Source organism: Martes martes (genome assembly GCF_963455335.1).
Source record: "Martes martes genome assembly, chromosome: 6".
Classification (NCBI taxonomy): Eukaryota; Metazoa; Chordata; class Mammalia; order Carnivora; family Mustelidae; genus Martes; species Martes martes.
Window position 1 is genome coordinate 20530771 of NC_137893.1, and position 19893 is coordinate 20550663.

At 35.4% G+C, this 19893-nt stretch overlaps 1 protein-coding gene across 1 annotated transcript; it reads left to right on the forward strand.

The window, feature by feature from the left end:
- Window positions 1-1510: 1510 nt before the first annotated feature.
- Window positions 1511-19022, forward strand: TUBE1 (tubulin epsilon 1). The gene is made up of 12 exons (XM_080807128.1): window positions 1511-1617; window positions 1717-1790; window positions 2445-2497; window positions 5464-5521; window positions 9052-9167; window positions 10448-10569; window positions 12910-13097; window positions 13315-13490; window positions 14306-14446; window positions 16740-16880; window positions 17669-17843; window positions 18153-19022. The coding sequence occupies exons 1-12, from the start codon at window positions 1593-1595 to the stop codon at window positions 18309-18311; spliced, it is 1428 nt and encodes a 475-aa protein (XP_080663254.1). The 5' UTR covers window positions 1511-1592; the 3' UTR covers window positions 18312-19022.
- The last annotated feature ends 871 nt before the right edge of the window (window positions 19023-19893 follow it).

The following is a 19893-nucleotide window of genomic DNA, read 5'->3' on the forward strand; positions in this document are numbered from 1 at the left end:
CTTGTTCCCATGTATGACCTGCATGGACTAACGACTTGGATCTCACCACTGTATGAAAGACAGAGCTCGCAGAGGCCAGACCACCAGATGAGCTGACACCATAACTCACTGGCACAGACCTAACATCACTGCCTACAAACTGAACCAAACTTTGCAAATTTGGGAAGCCCCAGGCTTTGGGACTTCAACATGAAGATGTGAAGTGAGGTATTGGTGGTTCCAAACTATACCTCCACCACTAACTCCATGCTCACTAATAAGCAATTAAGAGTAAAATCTAGCAATTGCAAAACATTCTGGATTAAAAGTTACCTATTAATCACAAGGGATATAAATACTAAAATTAAAAACATCCAAATGGAAATGTGGGAAAGCCTAAGCACTATAAACCCCCCATCGCAACTTCAAACTTACCAGCTATCAGAGAATGTAGAAACTATTTGTCTTGGTGGAGGAATAAGGTGTTCTAGTCAATCAAATATTATGGTTACTATCACCACATACTAATTGCACATATACTTTTTTTTTTTCATGGAGATGGCTTCCTAAAAAATCCTAAGATTTTGTAGTTCCTCACAATTTTGTGGAAATTATTAATTTCAGTAAAGAAGTTCTGGAGTTCTTAATCGAAGTCTGGTCTAAATTGATCGATAACAGTTTAGAGTGTTTTTCAATGTTTGGCAATTTTTGGTACTTGGTAATTTTCAGGAATGTCTTAGTCTTAGTCTTCTTCCTTCCATCTAATTGACATAAATCGAATGCCTAGTTTTAATGTCATCTCTTTCACTAGACTTCTGTTTACTGATCTACATTCTCATCCACTGAACCCTACAGAACTTACAATCAGCACCACACAATAGAGTAGGACAAAAATTGTTTTAGTATTTACTGTGTATCTAAGATTATAGGCTTCTTGGGGCTGGATGCATGTCTTGACTTCTTTTGAATACTCTGGAAGGCCTAGAAGTTCATGTCGGGAGTATACAGCTTCAATGAACACTGATTGTGTCTCTGAAGCGCTTTTTTGTCGAAGTGTATAAACTGCCTAGTTTCGGTTGTAGCTTGACACGCCTATTTGTCTGGGATTACTTTGTGCCCGTCGACATTGTTTTCTGTTAGAAGAAAGGACTTGTTGTAAAGACGCTCGAAAGCAGAGCGTCCCAAGGACTCTGGTTAACGGAATTTGACCCAACTCCCAGGGTGTCAAGACTGAACAAACACTAGGTGTCTCATAGGCCATAAACACTTTTAAAGACACCCATTTTAAAATCCCACTCCAAGGCCTAATTACCCGCCAGTTACCCCAGCTTCCGGAGCTGCCGAAGCTCAAAGATGTTGGCAAGCAGCAGGATCTACCGTCCGGAGGCCCATTCGCTATGGTAACGGTGGGACGCAAGAACCCCTGCGCTGCCTTCTGACGGAAAAACTTAGCTTGATTCTAGAGAAGAGCGTTGCGACGGCAGTGACTTGCGGCAGCAGCATGACTTACGGCTGCCGGGCGCCTGTAGGCGTGCCGCTGGTAGGCGGAGCTCGCAAGGGAGTTCGAAAGTGGCCGCGGGTTCACTGGTACCTTCGTCTGGACCCATCGTAGTATGACCCAGTCGGTGGTTGTACAGGGTAAGCTGCGCGGGGGGTGGGCAGTCGGTCACCGCGCAACCGAGTGGCCTTGTTTGCCACCTAATGGCTACACTCTTTCGCTCTTGTCGCTTATCGCAGTGGGCCAGTGCGGAAACCAGATCGGCTGCTGCTTCTGGGATCTGGCGCTGAGGGAGCATGCCGCGGTCAATCAGGTACCGGCCCCGCTGCCCGGAGGCCCCTCGCCTTTCACCGAGGCTCGTCCAACAAATAAGCAAGAATCAGTCCATTTGATCTTTTATCTGACCAGTATAAGGCGAATGGGATCTCCTCAGGAAAGAACAAACTGGTTTTTAAACGGTTTTGTTTTTTTGTTTTGTTTTGTTTTGTTTTGTTTTGTTTTTTTGGCGTTAGGCACAGAACAAACGATGGCCAAAGATCTTAGTCTTAAGGCTCCCTGATTCTCAGGGTCTCACTGTTAACAGGATTCTTGTGAAGAGCGATGAGAGAGTATTGGGGAAGTACCCGTAAACTATGTAACATGTGTAGTGTTTTCCTGAATTTAATCAAGTTGAAAATGATCACCAGGAATCCAGACAAAGCTTTCGTTTGACGTACCTGTGCTACAGTCCTGTGGGGACTCCTTTCTTCAGCACCCTCAGCTACACTTAATCCATAGATTTTATGGCATTTATTCTTTAGGTAGGAAGAATCAGTCTAAGCACTTTATGATAACTTGCATTTTTGCTGTTGTTCTCATAGCCAAATACCAACCATTACAGTATTGTGAGAATATTAAATCGAAAGGATTTCATTTGGGAAAGAGGTAAAACTAATCAAATGTTATAAATATACTTTTTTCTTTTTAGAAAGGAATTTATGATGAGGCATTAAGCAGCTTCTTTAGAAATGTGGATACCAGGTAAGATGGCATTAAAGTCTATCACATTGCATAATGATTCTTTTCATGCCATTGGGTGAGAGTTCTTCAAGGGACAATGAAACAGTTGATAGCTATAAAGAAGTTGTCTAGCTTTTTTATTTTTCTCATTATTGAAAGCATTTTTTTTCACATTCCCGTATCATTCATATTTCTCATATTATTCTGCTGAGCAGGAGAGCAAGTTTCCTTTTAAGGCCATTTGAAGGAACAAAAAGAAACTTCAGTGTGCCTTCTTTTTATTTTTTAAAGATTTTATTTATTGGAGAGAGAGTGCACACTAGCACAAGTGGGGGCAGAGGGAAAGGAAGAAGCAGACTCCCTGATGAGCAGGGAGCCTCATGTGGGGCTCCATCCCAGGACCCCAGGATCATGACCTGAGCAGAAAGCAGACACTTAACCAGCTGAGCCACCCAGGCGCCCCTCATGTGCCTTCGTTTAACATGACCTTGAAATAAAGTTTTACTGAAAGACTGATGAAAGTTTCCTTCAGGGTATGTTGTTAATGCGTTCAAGAATGACTAACCTTTGAAAGAAAAATACATTTTTTACACTTCTGTGACACTATTTCTAGTCAGGAATATTTGTTGTAGGAATAGAATGTGCTAAAAGAGAAAAACAGTTGTCAGATTACTTTTGTTTATATAATAAAGAGCATATGTATCTTTTATCTGAAAGTAATTTTAACATTCAAGATATGTCCGTAAGCTTTTAATATTTAATCGTTAAGTTTGTGTATTTTCAAAATAATTAATAAAACTAAACTGTAGTGAACTTGAACTAAAAAATATGTCATGAAGATCCACCTTTGTATAATTAAAATTCTAGTTCTAAGGGCACCTGGGTGGCTCAGAGGGTTAATCCTCTGCCTTCGGCTCAGGTCGTGATCTCAGGGTCCTGGAATCAAGCCCTGCGTGGGGCTCTCTGCCCAGCAGGGAGCCTGCTTCCCTCTCTCTGCCCGCCTCTCTGCCTACTTGTGATTTCTCTGTCAAATAAATAAATAAATAAATAAATCTTTAAAAAAAGAAAAATTCTAGTTCTAGTTTGAATTAGTTGGCTGGGTATTTAAGGTAAGTTATCTCCTAGGGAAGGCTAATTAGAGGCTCTACTTCCTTGGTAAATCCCAGAGTTTGACCCTCAGATTTGCAAACTCTAAACTCTTGTTAACATCTTGTTAACTTGTCTCTAAACTCTTGTTAACATCTTGTTAAGGAGTCCATTGCTTTCCAGTACAGGCAGATAAACCAAACTCAAAGAGAATGGGAAATTAAAAAGCAGAAAGTCAATGTAGTAATTGACAGTAGGAACCATAACTCAGGAGCATCAGATCTTCCTTTCCCTTCGAAAACACTTTCTCTTCTCTAGGGAATCTACCTGAAAAGTAATAATAGAAGGTTGCTTGGTGATCATGGAATCAGACCAAGGGGAGTTAGATATATTACCTTAATGATTGGTGTCATTTATCTTTATTATATGGAGATACCTGTTATGTAGGATTCCCTCTTGTTTGTGAACTAGAACATCCTCTCCCCTAAATACTGTTAAAGCGATGCAAATTTGCCTTTGTCATACTTCCTTTTCTGTGCTTCCCTTCTAACTAAATTCCCACTCTCATCCCCTCTACCCTTGATGGCCAGTCCTTTCATTAAGTATTACTTAGTTGAGACTCAGCCAGGGAGCTATTCTTTCTTAATAAGGTGACTACGTAACTATACTCTCCTGTACTCTGTTTTATAATTTAACGTGAGGGCATTCTTATTTCCCCAATCCCAAGTTTATCCAAAAAGGAGAGATGAGTCTTGGCATTTTACTCTTCTTTCTTTGTACTAGCAACACCTGGAACATCTGTTCCATGTTAGTACAAAAACAAACAAACAAACAAACAAAAAACCTTTCAAAAACACAAGCACATTTTTTGTACACTTCTATGTCTATTTGAGGAAATGACCATACCTTTTTAATAGTGTACTAAGAATTTACCTATACTAGGGGTTAACAAACCTTTCCTTCAAAGGACCAGGTGGTAACTATTTTAGGTTTTGAAGACCATAAGGTCTGTGTCACGTCTGTTTGATTCTGCTGTTGTAATGGGAATGCAGGTATAGCTTAGTAGTACCTAAGCAAGTGGGCATGGCTGTGTTTGAATAAAACTTTAGGAAAATAAGCAGCTGGTTAGAGTCAGTCCAAGGACCATAGTTTACTAACCCAACCTACAGCATCATCTCTGTTCAATTCAACCTCCTTTCTTATATTGTCTTCTTGTGAGCTGTATTGACTCATACTCTGTGTTTGGTCATAGGTGTAGTTACTTTAATTCAATATGACATTCTAGGAACAGGCTTAGATATTCGGTGATACATAACCGTTATATCAGTTGATGTGTGTTCAGCTACAGTAGGAAACCTCAGTAATGGTGGCTTATCCAATAGAAGTATCCAGTTATCCCATATAAAGAAATCTGGAAATAGGTGATCTAGGCTTGGAGAAGTTCCTTAAAAGACCAAGATACTTTCATTTCATTATTCCTATTGTGTTGGCTTCTTGTCCTCATGTTTGTTTTTTCATAACTATAAAGTGGCAGCCTCCATTCCATGCATCACGTCTTTATTCATGTTCAAGGTAGGAAAAGGGAAGAGTTGGCATCGACTACATCTGGTCCTCTTTATCAGAAAAGCTTCTCAAGATATCTCCCTTTTATCTCATTAGTAAGAACTAGATTACATGGCCAGCCCTAACTACAAAGAAAGCCAGGGAAAAAAGTATTCACTTTTCAGCCTAAGTGGAGGGTAAACAAGGGAGAAAAATAGGAAAGGCACTTTCTATATGTTGCCTTTTGTGTCTGCCTCACCAGGCCTGTAAGTAGCTTTATATAAACGGGAGTTAATTACCTAATAGCAGTATTAGCCTTTGGGAGATCTTATGACCTTTTCTCATTTTTTATCTTTCAGAGTGGTTGGTGATGGTGGCAATATTTCCAAGGGGAAAATTTGTACTTTGAAAGCACGAGTAAGATGTGTATACTTGGATTCTTAAATTGTGTGTCTTTTAAAAATAACTATATTTCTGTAACTATCAGAATAAAATTTTAATTTAACTTCTCAAATATAAAAAAGGTATTTACTAAGCCACATTTTAATATAAATATAATTAAGCAGACATTTATATCTGCCTGGAACTTTAGGGGGAAAATTTAGTGCTTAAAGGAAAAACACTATCTTAGCATTTTTTTAATAAATGTTTCAGGGGAAATATACATCTGGGTAAATGATAACAAAAGGAGCTTTCTTAATTCTAGCCTGAGACACATGCTAATGCAGGTTAATTTTTCATTTGAAGGTAATGGAACATTTCTTTGCATCAGTTACTATTCCCAGTCCAAAGCACAGATCGGATCCCGCTGCATTATAGTGAATACCATAACTCCGTTAAGACCTCTTGAACAAAAATGATTTGAGTCAGTCGCCCATATTTAGTCTTAATCTCATTCCAACAACAACACTTCTGCAATTGTTTCTCTACAACAACCTGCTTTTTCCAGTTGTTGATCAATAATCTTTGTAACAAAAAAGAAAAGCAGTTTGGATGGAAGGAATTGAGACAGTAAGGATTAGACCTGGAGTCATGGCTGGAAGAGCAAAAAGCAATCGTGTTGTGGTACCTGGGAACTGTCTCCTTGTATCTGTAACCTCAGATGTCCTTGGAAAACAAAATTTAGTGGCAGAGACCATGTGCTTATAGGCTGTTCAGATGATTAAAACTTGGTATCCTACATGCTATGGAGAGCACTAACATCCCAATCCAAATCTTACAGAAAAAGTAACATTGACATTTCCTGGAGCACTCCCAGTTTGAGCTCTTTCCCAGTATCCTATCAGTGAGCAAGGTAGGAGGTGGAGAAAACGCTATTAGGAGAGAATAAATCAGTGTGTCTCTGTCACCTTTGACTTGTCCTAGAAGGTACTCTTCCATTTCGCCTTAGGAGTCTTGGTATTAAGTGGCTGTGATCACTGAACTCTTTGCAAGATAACTTGGTGGTCAGGTCCCTCCACTGTATCCAGTATCATAGGCTAATGGGTAAATACTCAGAGTTTTGTAAATCCTATATTACAATTAAGGGGAAGCTCAAAGACCAGAAAGCTATCACCAGGTTGCTCTTGTGGTAGAAAACAATAAACATCAAGTCCTGAAACAGTTGTACACTATGGAGTATTATGCCTCCATCAGAAAGGACGAATACCCAACTTTTGTAGCAACATGGACAGGACTGGAAGAGATTATGTTGAGTGAAATAAGTCAAACAGAGAAAGTCAAGTATCATATGGTTTCACTTATTGGTGGAGCATAACAAATAATATAGAGGACAAGGGTAGATGGAGAGGAGAAGGGAGTTGAGGGAAATTGGAAGGGGAGGTGAACCATGAGAGACTATGGACTCTGAAAAAACAACCTGAGGGTTTTGAAGGGGCGGGGTGGGAGGGTGGGGGAACCAGGTGGTGGGTATTAGGGAGGGCACAGATTGCATGGAGCACTGGGTGGGGTGAAAAAACAATGAATACTGTTACGCTGAAAATAAATAAAAAATTAAACAAAAAAAAAAAAAACCAGTTGTGATTCTAGACCTTGGATGGCTATGTGAGGAACCCAGAATAATTCCTCCTCGTTTAATTAATTTCCAAGGGAAAAACAAATCGAAGGCTTGATATGACTAGAATTGAAAAAGTTCTATACCATGTCAGCGTTTTCATGTTCAATGATGATGACAGTATGATTCTATCAAACCTGACTTCAAGAGGGTCTTGAATGTCAGTTTGTCATCTTCCTCTTGCTTGCTTTGCCCGATTGCAAGGTAATTGAGGGTAGTCTTCCACAAATTATCATAAATAAATCTGTTTTGGAATAAGGCCGTTATAAGCTAATTTTTTTTTCTTTTTGTAATCTTATACAACTTGTAGTATACTACTGTTTGCCCATACAGTGAAGTCTCTCTTATGGTTGATTAGGTGTTAAAAGTCAACATCTAGGTAAAACTTGCATATTATCAAAATATCCTAGAAAAACTTAAATTGCCAGTAAATAACCCTATATAGTCCAGTATACCTAAAGTATATGTATATTGCTTGCTATATATAAAAGAGCACATTTATAATATATAATTTTATAGTCTTTCTAGTATACTACTGTGATATGCTATTGTACAATTAGAAATATATTTCTGTATATATATATATATATATATATATATATATATACTGAGTAAGACTAATTCAGTTGCTTGCTTACAGTAGCATAGTTAATTCCACAAACAGTTTAATTCACATAATTTAAATGGGCAAAGTTGCAACGCCATGGTAGTTAGTACTCCATATATATCACACTTGACTATCTCAGTAGATAGGAGAGCCTGGCGTTTGATGGTGAAGACTGAAGATTCTGCAGCCAGGCTAACCGAGTTTGAATCTCCACTCCATCACGTACTAGCCAGGTGATCGCAACTAAGTGATTTAGCTTTCCTAGGCCTCAGTTTTCTTAAGCGTAAAACAGGGGTAAGCATAGTACCTATGCACGGGGTTGTGAGGATCAAATGGGGTAATACGTACAAAGCACATAGAAACACTGTAAGTGCTTAAAGTCACAGGGTCACTAGAACTAAAAAAGCCCATAAACCAAGCACTTCCTCTGACACTGAATCAAAGAATTAATAGCTTTGTAGTGTATTCTAAAGTTATTTCAGAATTTTTTCAGCTTTTTTAACTATTTATTTTACTTTTTCACTCGTCTTCCTCAGTGTAGAAAACATGGGAAGTACAAAAAGTGAGAGTAGGGGGTATGCAATCCTACTGCCAAGCTATCCCTGTCTACATTTTGCTGTATTTCCCTCCAGGCTTTTCTATTTTTCTTTCCATACTTAATTTTATGTTTTATATTCTCATTTTCTTCTAAGTAGTAAAGGTTATTGCCCATGACAATAGTGTTCGCGGTAATGAATTAGGTTTTCTTGGGAGTAGGGACCCTGTTGTCACCTTTGACCTCTATCGAGGGCCTTGGTTTGCATCTGACAGTAAGTTTACTGATCTGAATTGAACCGTTTTGGGCTGTGATTCGTGAAGAGCAGCATGGTTGTTCCTGGTGAGCAAGTGCATTAACAGACCGTATATTTATTGAGAATTTTTTTCTGGTTAGGGCACCTTCTAAATTTCTGAGACCTTGTTTTCAAAACATTTACAATCACATAGGCACATGAATAAAAGAATTGTTAGAAAATCAGTTGAGGGGATTATTCAGTTCCTCCCCCCACACCACGTGGTATTTTGGAGTAGACTGAGAGTTTAGAACCCACCTTTTAATTGTATTCCATCTCCTGAGCAGAGTGAAATTACTTTTTTCATTCTTATAACAGATTCTACACAAAGATTCAAATAAAGATTTGACTAAGCTTAAACTATAAAAAAACAATGCAACTTTTAGTTCATAAATTCATTTACAGAGTTACTAGGTCTAAAAACGTAAGCTAATTCGATTTTATTTCTCTTTCTCAGGCTGTCTTGATTGACATGGAAGAAGGGGTAGTAAATGAAATTCTGCAGGGACCATTGAGAGATGTGTTTGATAGCAAGCAGCTCATCACTGATATTTCTGGCTCGGGGAATAATTGGTGAGAACATGCCGTATGTAAAAAATTGAATGTCATCTGAAAACAATGATAGTTGTAACTGTTTTTATAAACTGTTCTCTTACCTATACTATTTGACTCTATCAAGTTCTCCAGTTGGTCAAACTTGACAGGACTGCTAAGAGGTGCAAGCTAGACCAGTGTCCCAGCATTAAAGCTCAGCCAAAGGCTGTGTTTAGCTCTTATATGTATAACTGTCTGTTCTCTTTAATGGGGTAAAAACCTTCAGCGATGATCATTGAAAATTTACATTGAGATGGTTTTTGCTGTTTTTTAAAAATTAAGTAGCTCCTTATTATTTGCAAATCTAATGTTTACTATTTTATATATTTGCAGTCTGTCTTTCAGGTTCCTAATGTGTAGTGATATCATTTCACTAAAGCATGAATTTGCTGGGTGCTTGGCTGGCTCAGTTAGAAGAGCATGCAGCTCTTGATATTGGGGTCATTAGTTTGAGCCCCATGTTAGGGGCTAGAGATGACTCTAATAAATAAAACTTTAAAACATGAGTTTACATTTTACGTTCTTAGAAACTCATATGGGGGAGAACCAGCCACTAAATGAATTCACCTGCCCACTTAACTGGCTTTTCACTAACTGTGTAACTTTTTCTGTAATTTTTGAGTTATACAACCTGACTGCGTGTCGTGGGGAAGTCATTCATTTGTTTTGTTTAATCATTTTTTAATGCATCAAAGTGCTCAATGCAAATTTAATTATCAGAAAGGCTTGCAGAGCCTTATGAATTTCAGTTTTCTATTGTGTATCATTTCAACTAATGATAACATGATGTGATCAATGTTTTCTCCTTTATTAAACCAATGTGTTACTTCAAAATTTTTTATTTTTAATGTCTTTCTAGTTGACCAAATTCTGCTCTTCAGTGTGTAAAACTTACTGCAATCAGAGTTTATGTTAAATGGAGATGAGAAAAACTATGTAATTAAAGTCTTATATTTATACCTTAAAGAAAAGGAAAAAGAGAAGATAAATTTAGAAAACCATAGTTTAATATCCATTGATAATGAGCTATTTTATCAGGATATTTGAGGATTATAGACCTTTATATTTGTTACATTTTCTATCTAGTATCTTTGAAATATTACAATATGATTTATTCATATGAAACAAGAATTACTATAGTAAAATGCTTTTTTAAGTTTTTCTGTAATCTTTTCATTTAGTTCAGAAGTAATAAAATCTTGAAACAATAAATGTCAGGGTATTTTTGTAATTTATATTCTTTTTTTTTTTTTTTTTAGGGCTGTGGGGCACAAAGTTTTTGGCAGTCTTTATCAGGAACAGATTTTAGAGAAACTCAGAAAGTCGGCAGAGCACTGTGATTGTTTGCAGTGTTTTTTTATAATACATTCCATGGGAGGAGGTAAAGTTATTCACTCATTTCCCTATAGCAATGTGAAAGTGTAAGTGGAAATTCATTTTGCCAACAGTAGCCTGTTTTCAGACCTATGCTTAATAAAGATACAACTTTTAGGGGTGCCTGGGTGGCTCAGTGGGTTAAAGCCTCTGACTTTGGCTCAGGTCATGATCTCAGTCAGGGTCCTGGAATTGAGCCCTGCTTCCCCCGCTTCTCTCTCTGCCTGCCTCTCTGCCTACTTGTGATCTCTCTCTCTCTGTCAAATAAATAAATAAAATCTTTTAAAAAAAAAAAAAAGATACAACTTTCAACACTGTATGTGTTTGAGTATATACATAACTGCTTCTTAGTTTAGATTTTTGCCAAATTTTGTTGCTATTACCGTTGTTTATAAATTGAAGCCCTTTTAAGAGTCAGTACAACTGAATCTGAAGTTTTTTCTTCTTCTACTTTTAGTTCTTTCATAAAATTTCCAGCTACATTTCAGTGTATATGAGCTTTCTGGGAATCCTGACTTTGTCGTCTGAGTTTGCTTGAGTAGACTCATATCCCACCTAGAAACTAAGCATTTCTGGCTTGTTCATAGGTATCCTTGCTAAGAAATATCAATACTCTTTAACTGCTTTCCAACCTTTCTTGTGTCCAATAAGAGACATAAATAAAAGAAATCCTTTTAGTCAGCTCCTTTAAACCATTCCTTACATAGTAATTGCCTTGACCTAGAATAAATGATCTGCATTGCTTTCTTTCCCCGGGGAATCCTGTACCTTGCAAATGAAGTATTTTGTTCCTCTGTTTTATGAAGCAGACATATATCGTATTTTGCTAATTTCCAAAAAGATTAGTGAGTTTTAAAAGAAAAATCTGCCATACTATTTTTCTCCAAGCTCAGATTAAGACTTTATATTCAGCAGATTATATAAATTGATTTTTTTTAAAGATTTTATTTATTTATTTGAGAGAGAGATCACAAGTAGGCAGAGAGGCAAGCAGCGAGAAAGGGGGAAGCAGGCTCCCTCCCGAGCAGAGAGCCGGATGTGGGGCTCGATCCCGGGACCCTGAGACCATGACCCGAGCTGAAGGCAGAGGCCCAACCCACTGAGCCACCCAGGCGCCCCTATAAATTGATTTTTTTACATATTACTCAGTATGATAACATTTTAAAATTAAAGTGATAATTTCTATATAACCATGCCTTTAGAGGACCATCATAATCATTAAGAAACAAATTCTCTATTTACTAGTATAATTAACCTACAAGTTTGGGTAAGTTTTCGAAAAACCAATTTGATTTATAGTTAAATATAGTGCCTTTTTTAATCCCTCTGTTGCTCAAAATCTCAGAAGACTATACTTTATTCATAATTTACTGACAAAAATAATAGTGAAGGTTAAAAATGGTCTCCTTTCTGACATCTAAATCCTAGACTCTCTCCTCACAGGTAATCACGTTTGCCTATGTCTATCCTTCCAGATATTTTCTATGCCTTTAAAGGTGCGTGTGTGTATTTTAACATAAGATCATGCAGGGCATATTACTTCAGCATTTTTTCACTTTATGTCTTTCCTGAATGTCTTTCATTATTTTCTCTGTCTCCTAGAATTCAGTTGTTAATATATATTTTTTGAAGTCCATTTCCCACTAGTGGATGTTCAGTTGTTCATGATATTTAGTTATTACAAACAGGCCCCACTTGAATATCTGGTACATACATTTCTGCCTGTTTATGCCCCTACAGCTGTAGGTAATATTCCCAAAAGGAAAGTGGGAGCAAAGAATGCATTTTGAATTTTGATTGATATTAATAAGTACTTTCCTACTTTATTTCACCAATCCGTATTAGAAACAATCTATATGGATTTATTTCCCCATGCTGTCACTAATACTGAGTATTATAAACATTAATATATTCAAAATTAGATTGTTTTAACTTGGGTTTCTTTGATTAGAAGGAGGGTTTGACCATCCTCACATCTAGTCACCACTTGATTTATTATGAATTACATATTTACATACTTTACCCATTTTTCTGTTGTATTATTCATGTTTTTTTGGTTGTTGATTTATGAGACCTCTTTATTGAAGAAATTTAGCCCTTCATATGTGTTGGAGATTTTTTTCCTTAGTTTGCCTTTTTCATTTTGTTTATAGGTTTTATATATGTATATATATTGGTTTTTTTTTTAATTTTTAATGGAATCAAAACTCTCTTCTATATAATGCTCTGGTTTTTAAAATACATTCCTATCAAAAGAAGCCATAAAATTCCAAGTTCCTCACAATTTTATTTTGAATAGTTTATGCTGGGTTATTTTTATTTTTGTTTTTGCAATTTTAATTCTCAGGAACAGGATCTGGACTTGGCACATTTCTTTTAAAGATGCTTGAGGATGAATTCCCAGAAGTATACAGATTCGTGACTTCAGTTTATCCTTCTGGTGAGGATGATGTCATAACCTCGCCTTACAATAGCATCTTGGCAATGAAGGAACTCAACGAGCATGCAGACTGTGTGTTGCCCATTGACAACCAAGTAAGAAATGACACTGTTAATTTTTGGATATATATACATTCAGCCTTATGTTACGCTTATATGTGCATAGGAAACATTCTCATCATTTTTCAGCCTTCCCATCTAAGAGGAAAAATAAGTTTAAATTGTTTTTCTTTCTCTTCTTTCCTTTCTGGTAAAATGTCATCTATGTCCACTCTTGTTAATAGCTTCTCTCCCAATATTTTCCCTTTAAAAGTCTTTATTTGACATCATTAGCAAAATTGACCTGATGGTGAATTCTGGAAAGTTGGGCACAACTATAAAGCCAAAGAGTCTGGTTACTTCAAGTGCTGGGGCTGTTAAGAAACGGCACCAGAAGCCCTTTGATGCGATGAACAACATTGTGGCCAATTTGCTACTGAACCTAACAAGGTAATCCTATTAATGGCAAAACTTAGGACAGTTTGAAAACTTCACTTGTCCTATGATGATGTTGTAGTAGCATTTTTGTAGTAGCATCTTTCAGGTTCTCTAAGTCACAGGAGGTTTTTTTAATTTTATTTTATTCTGTCTAGTGTTTTCAGATCTTGGAGTGATAGACTAGAACTTTAATTTCTGTTACTCCAAAGCATTATTTTCCCAGGTATATTCCAGAGAATATTAATAGGTATTAAGTGAAAAAAGTTTGTCACAGATAAACACATGAGATCTTGGTTAGATAACAGTAAGCATATTTTTTTTGCTGTAGATTGCCTCATCTTCTAAAGCAGCTAATGTTTATCTCCTTATTGTTAGTTGGTCCAAAATATTTCCTTGACTTTGATCTAGAAGCCTGCTTTGGCATTATTATATTCCAAATTGTAGAGCACATCAGGCAGACCCTTGAAGAATTTAATGAAGTTTATAGAATAATTAAATAATTATTGACCTGTATGTGTTTAATTCAAAGTCTGTTTTAAGTAAGATATTTTTGTATGAGTAATGTGCAACATAATAGTGTCTTGGTTACACGTCATATAATCCACAAATAAGAATTGATATAGATGTTGTATGTTATACTTTAATTATCTTTATACATGTTATTCATGATACAAAGTTTCACTAATACAAAAAAAGGAACATATATTCTCTACTGAGGAACCATGTGCGAAAGGATTTAAGAATGCCTGCTGAATAGTAAAGCTACATTCAAAGTATAAAATTTTAACATTAAATTTTTTTCTCTTGCTTTAATGTTAATTTTTTAGCTCTGCAAGGTTTGAAGGGTCCCTTAATATGGACCTTAATGAAATCAGCATGAATTTAGTTCCTTTTCCGCAACTGCATTATCTTGTATCAAGCCTAACACCTCTCTATACACTGGCAGATGTTAACATTCCTACCCGAAGGTAAGATACAGTAACTTTATTCCAATGACTTGATTATTTGAATTACCTTTTTTCAAAAGTTTTTTTAAAACTTTTAACTCTGGGTATTTTTTTCATGTCATTTTCTTTGTGTCATTTTCATTATTTGAATGCTTTATTTACAAGTCATTGTTTAAAAAGTCAATATTAAACTATTTGACATTAAATCTTAATTTTTGAGCTAATAAAATTCCTAAAGATTTGGTTTTTATTGAAAAATATTTCAGGGCTTTGCAATCTGACATACATACGTCTGAATGCCAATTCATCACTAGCTATAGGACCTTGGGCAGGTGCACGTACCTCATATGCTTGTTGGGTATCTTAAATAAGAATATCTTTAAAGCTCTTACCACAGTCCAGCACCATAGAAGGCTTTCCAGTGTTACTGTTTATGGTAGCTGCTATATATCATTTCCAGAACACCTTGTTTTGTAACTGTGTGTCATTTATAAGCATAAAACTTAATCAGTTTACTTAACAAAAAACTGTAGTTGAAAAACATTCTGAGCACATACAGTGATGATAAGCTTGAAAATGTCCCACTAGCATCCACAGTTGACTAAAGGAAAAGGTCCTGTGAAACTCTTAAGAGGAAAGTATGTAAATGATAAAAACCAGATGAAAGATCTTTTTTGTAGTTTAAATTTTGACAAAGCAATAATTCTATACTATAAATACCACAGTGCTATTGAATAACTTTTATTTAAGCTGTTAACAAATAACCCAGTTATGCCAACTAGTAGACCCAGTTATGCCAGCTTGTAGATAGGACTCTTTCTGCATGGGACGCCGATGACCTTAAGTGACTTGCATTGTAAATGGAACATCGTAATCATTCACTAAATGATCACATTATTATCAGCCCCACATATTAAAAATTAGTGTATTTAAATGTGCATCTTCAGTATGGACACATAGAATGTAAATTGGTGCTGAACTATTTATAATAATGATAGTCCAGACATTTTTACATTTAAAGTTAATTCTTAAAAAATAAAGACGGGAAATTTCTAATTAAGTCCAGCATAAAGAAAAAAATGCTTGACTTGGTCCTTCAACCTGAATGTTTCAAAGCCAATTAAACTTCTTTTAACCCTGCTTTTTGGCATATTTTAATAAAAATTATACTGTTGCAGCATTTTGTATTCATATAATCATAGTTTGTTACAAAGGTTTATTTTTAAAATGTGTTTGTGATAATGTATAAGGGACTTTAAAGATTTTATACTCTTAGGGAACTTGTCACAATATTCTTTATATCTTTGTGTCTTTTTACCCCTTTCTGATGTAATATAGATACTTCAGAGGCTGTCATATCAGCACATGAGCACATTTATCCTTGAGTAAAATAATAAATTGTTCTAAAATTGTACTATTAGAAGTCAGTTTTAAAGCTCTTCAATTTCTTGTAGTGAGAATGGTTTTTGTTGTGCCTTTTGTTAATGTTAGTCCTGTACCTTATCTCATTTTTAACTACACAAAAATAAAATAAGCACATATGAGGAGTGTTTTAGATTTCTTGAAATTCCATATTTCTAATGTAAATAAAGATAAGTATCCCAAAATTACAAATAACTCCTTACTAGTTTTTATAGTTTGCGGCAGAGGATAAATCAAGAATGAGTTTGCCCACTTGTTGGATAGTGGTTCTTATCCTTTTCTGGGTTTCCTTAACTCCATAAAAATGCCCAAAAGCACATACACACCAAAATTTCAAACACAGTAGCAGAGGATTTACTAACCTCCCACAGCTCTTCTGTTCTTGCTATCACATCACCAAGATCGAATGTAAGCCCCAGTAGAGTAGAAATTTTTGTTGCTCACTTCTGGGTCTCTTGCACTTAGAATAGTGCCTGGCACATAGTAGGCATTCAGTAAATATCCGTTGAATGAGTAGGTAACACAGGGTGATTTCTGCAGCTCTTCCCAGACAGTTTGCAGATTGAGCACACAGAATCTAGAGTTATCTAGGGAACCTGATTATATTTGTACTGAGTTAAGTGGGATATAAGAACCAGGCTGGGGCTCTAGGATCCTGTCTATTATTACATATAATATGTTAGCACCTTTTTCTTTCTCTCTTTAAATAAAGGATAAAAGGTGTCCTCCTCTGTTCTTTCTTATCAAGATTGTTTTGAGAAAATGATCACTGAAATGTAGAAGGTGTTTGTATGTGAAGTTTATTTACATATAAGTGACTATCTTTGCACTTTGTAGTTCTACACAGAAGAAATAATATTTTATATAAACAGTGATTCTTTCATTGTTCTAGGTTGGATCAGATGTTTTCAGATTCCTTTAGTAAAGATCACCAGCTAATTCGGGCTGACCCCAAACATAGTCTGTACCTTGCCTGTGCCCTTATGGTTAGAGGAAATGTACAGGTTTCAGATCTTCGCAGAAATATTGAAAGGTTTGATTTTATATTTTCATGATAATTTATGTGTACCACCTGTGACAGTGTAGCATAGTAGTTCAAATGGCCTCTCTTCAAATTCTACTGCTGCCATTTAATTAAAGGGTGACCTTGAGCAAATTACTTAGCCTCTCTTAGCCTTATTTTTCTCAAATGTAAAATAAGAATAATAATGGTACAAAGTTGTTATTTATGGATGGCACCTGGATGGCTCAGTGGGTTAAGCCTCTGCCTTCGGCTCAGGTCATGATCTCAAGGTCCTGAGATCGAGCCCCACATCGGGCTCTCTGCTCAGCAGAGAGCCTGCTTCCCCCCTTCTCTCTGCCTGCCTCACTGCCTACTTGTGATCTCGCTCCTCTCTGTCAAATAAATAAATAAAATCTTCAAAGTTGTTATTTATGAATAGTGAATGATATAGGAGATATTTTATTTTCTGAAAGTGTTCAGAAAATTTAACTACTGTTGTATTACTACGACTACACTGCTTCTAAGTGTATGTTTTACTATTTTTTGACAGTCTATTTTTAGGAAAACTACTCTATTGAATTACAAAGTAAGGACATTGCAATATTTTCATCTCTTTTTCATCCCAGATTTAATGTCCCCCTAACTAAATATCCCTTTAGCTCACTGTCAGACTGTACCATGAGACCGCTAATAGTAAAAAATAGGTAACTTACATTATATACTGAGCAATTAGAATGGTACCATCAGTAATGTCCGCTGCCATATATGGCAGATACTTTCAGTACCTTCATTCTCACCTTTCGGTTTTTGTATCTCAGATTAAAACCTTCTCTACAGTTTGTCTCCTGGAATCAAGAAGGCTGGAAGACCAGCCTGTGTTCAGTACCTCCTGTGGGTCATTCCCATTCATTATTAGCTCTAGCAAATAACACGTGTGTGAAGCCTACCTTCATGGAACTGAGAGAGAGATTCATGAGGCTCTACAAGAAAAAGGTAATTATCAGTATACCTTCGTAACTATATGTGTTTATTTTGGCTATTTGAGATGTCTTCTCACAAATTACACTATCAAATCAGGGGCAATCCTGACGGCTCTATTCACTGTACTGATTATAACTGAAGAGGAGAGGTTTACTCAGACTATGTAAAGGAGAAATCTCCTGAGTTCACAGGATTTGAGTTCCCCTTTTTCTTGTAAAGCTGAGTGAACTATCATTTTAATAATTATTTATGTTTTAGGATAATTACATATGTATTAAATTTTCTGAAAATGGTCAACATTATCCGGTTTTTTATTTATAGGCTCATCTTCATCACTATCTACAAATTGAAGGGATGGAAGAAAGCTGTTTCATGGAAGCTGTATCATCTTTATCAGGGCTCATAGAGGAATATGACCAACTGGATGCCACGAAAAGCATGCCTATGGAAGATTTTCCCAGACTAAGCGTAGCTGTGTGAAAAAGAAACCCCAAGATACAACTTTGATTTTGTCACCTTTTCTTTCTGTTTCAGAATTTTTGTGATTCAGAAAATCCAATTTGCACTTTTCCTATTAGAAAGCACTTTTGTCTTAAAAAAAAAAAGTGATTTTCATTTCATCACAATTTGTGAATGATATGTCTGTGAAATTAGTGAAGTCCTACTACCTCAACTTCAAACATTTGTCTTCAGAAAATTCCTCTTTTCTAAAATGAGAAAACAGAATTCTTCAATATTTTAATTTATAGTCTCATAGTTAGGCACTTAAATACAGTGATAATCATGTCTTCAACAAAGATCTTACAAGGTATATTTTTATATTTATTTATAATTTATTTTTTCATATTCTGTTTAAATTCTCCTGATTTTTTAAAAGCAAGTACGAGGAGTAGTAGAAAATATAAATACTTCTATGTAATACCCACTAACTTTTCAGGGATAGGTTTTATTACATCTATAAAGGAGGTTTTGGTTTCTTCTTTGGGTAACCACATGTTTGCACTCAAAAGAATCCAAATTTACATTTATTTTAACCTGTATATGTATTAAATTATCTTTAATGCTTTTTTATTAAAACAGTTGATTTCATAATAATAAATGTCTATATTTTTAAATAGTATTGCTTGTTATTACTGGATTTGCTTATTACCATTTATATAAGCAAATAAAACATTACTTAGCTTGACATCTTCTAAAGTTTACAGGAAAATGGCTATAATAGTCTAGGGAACATGTTCCAGTTATTATAATCTCCAGTTTTGTTTCAACATTAACTTTAAATACAATTTATATTTTAAATCCATAGGTGGATTTATCATTTAAGAAAGTAATTTTGGGGAACAATTTATTTTCAAGCCATAATAATCTGTGTTTCTTTAGTGTTAAGTTTTTAAGTTTCTTTCCTTTTCAAAGTACGGATACTGTTCTTGATCTTTATCTTGGAAATTTCATTTTTTACAGTATTTCGTATAGAAACTTTTAGTTTACAATTGTCAATAATGGCCAAAGAAGTTCTATTTTCTTTTAAAAAAAATCTTAATAAACTGATACTCAGGATAGGGTAGTGGAAATTATATTTGCAGTTTAATCTTATTCCTATTTAAGAAGTAAACCCAGAATCTTGCTCACTGTGTAATGATTATCACCTGATGGAATCCTAGGCTATACCATCAAAGTACAGATAAAGTTTTAAAAAATAAAGTTTTAAAAAAGTTCTAAACTTTTTACACATCTTCAACAAAGTATTTTAGATTATTTTATAGAATAAAATGCTTTCTTGTAAATTGTATAATTTTTCCATTATGTATGGAATATGGAGATGGAAGCAACTATCTGTGTATTTCATAATTACACATTTTTAACAAGAGTTCACTTTTAAGAATTTTAAGCTATATATATATACATACATATATACATATATAGGTATTTTTGGTGCAAAAAAGCTTTTATTAAAGCAGAGGGACAAAACCTATGAGCAGAAAGAGCTAACCAAGTTTTACATATATTTTTAAGAGAACATTTTAAATAGGCTCTAATGCCTTAAATAGAGTCATCTGAGAAT

What these genes read in the sequence shown, in the direction of transcription:
- TUBE1 (XM_080807128.1), top strand. Translation starts at nt 1,593, where the DNA reads ATGACCCAGTCGGTGGTTGTACAGG. An exon ending in TTTAGAAATGTGGATACCAG is followed by an intron (nt 2,498 to 5,463) that starts GTAAGATGGCAT and finishes TTTATCTTTCAG; the next exon opens with AGTGGTTGGTGATGGTGGCA. An exon ending in TGTTGCCCATTGACAACCAA is followed by an intron (nt 13,098 to 13,314) that starts GTAAGAAATGAC and finishes TCCCTTTAAAAG; the next exon opens with TCTTTATTTGACATCATTAG.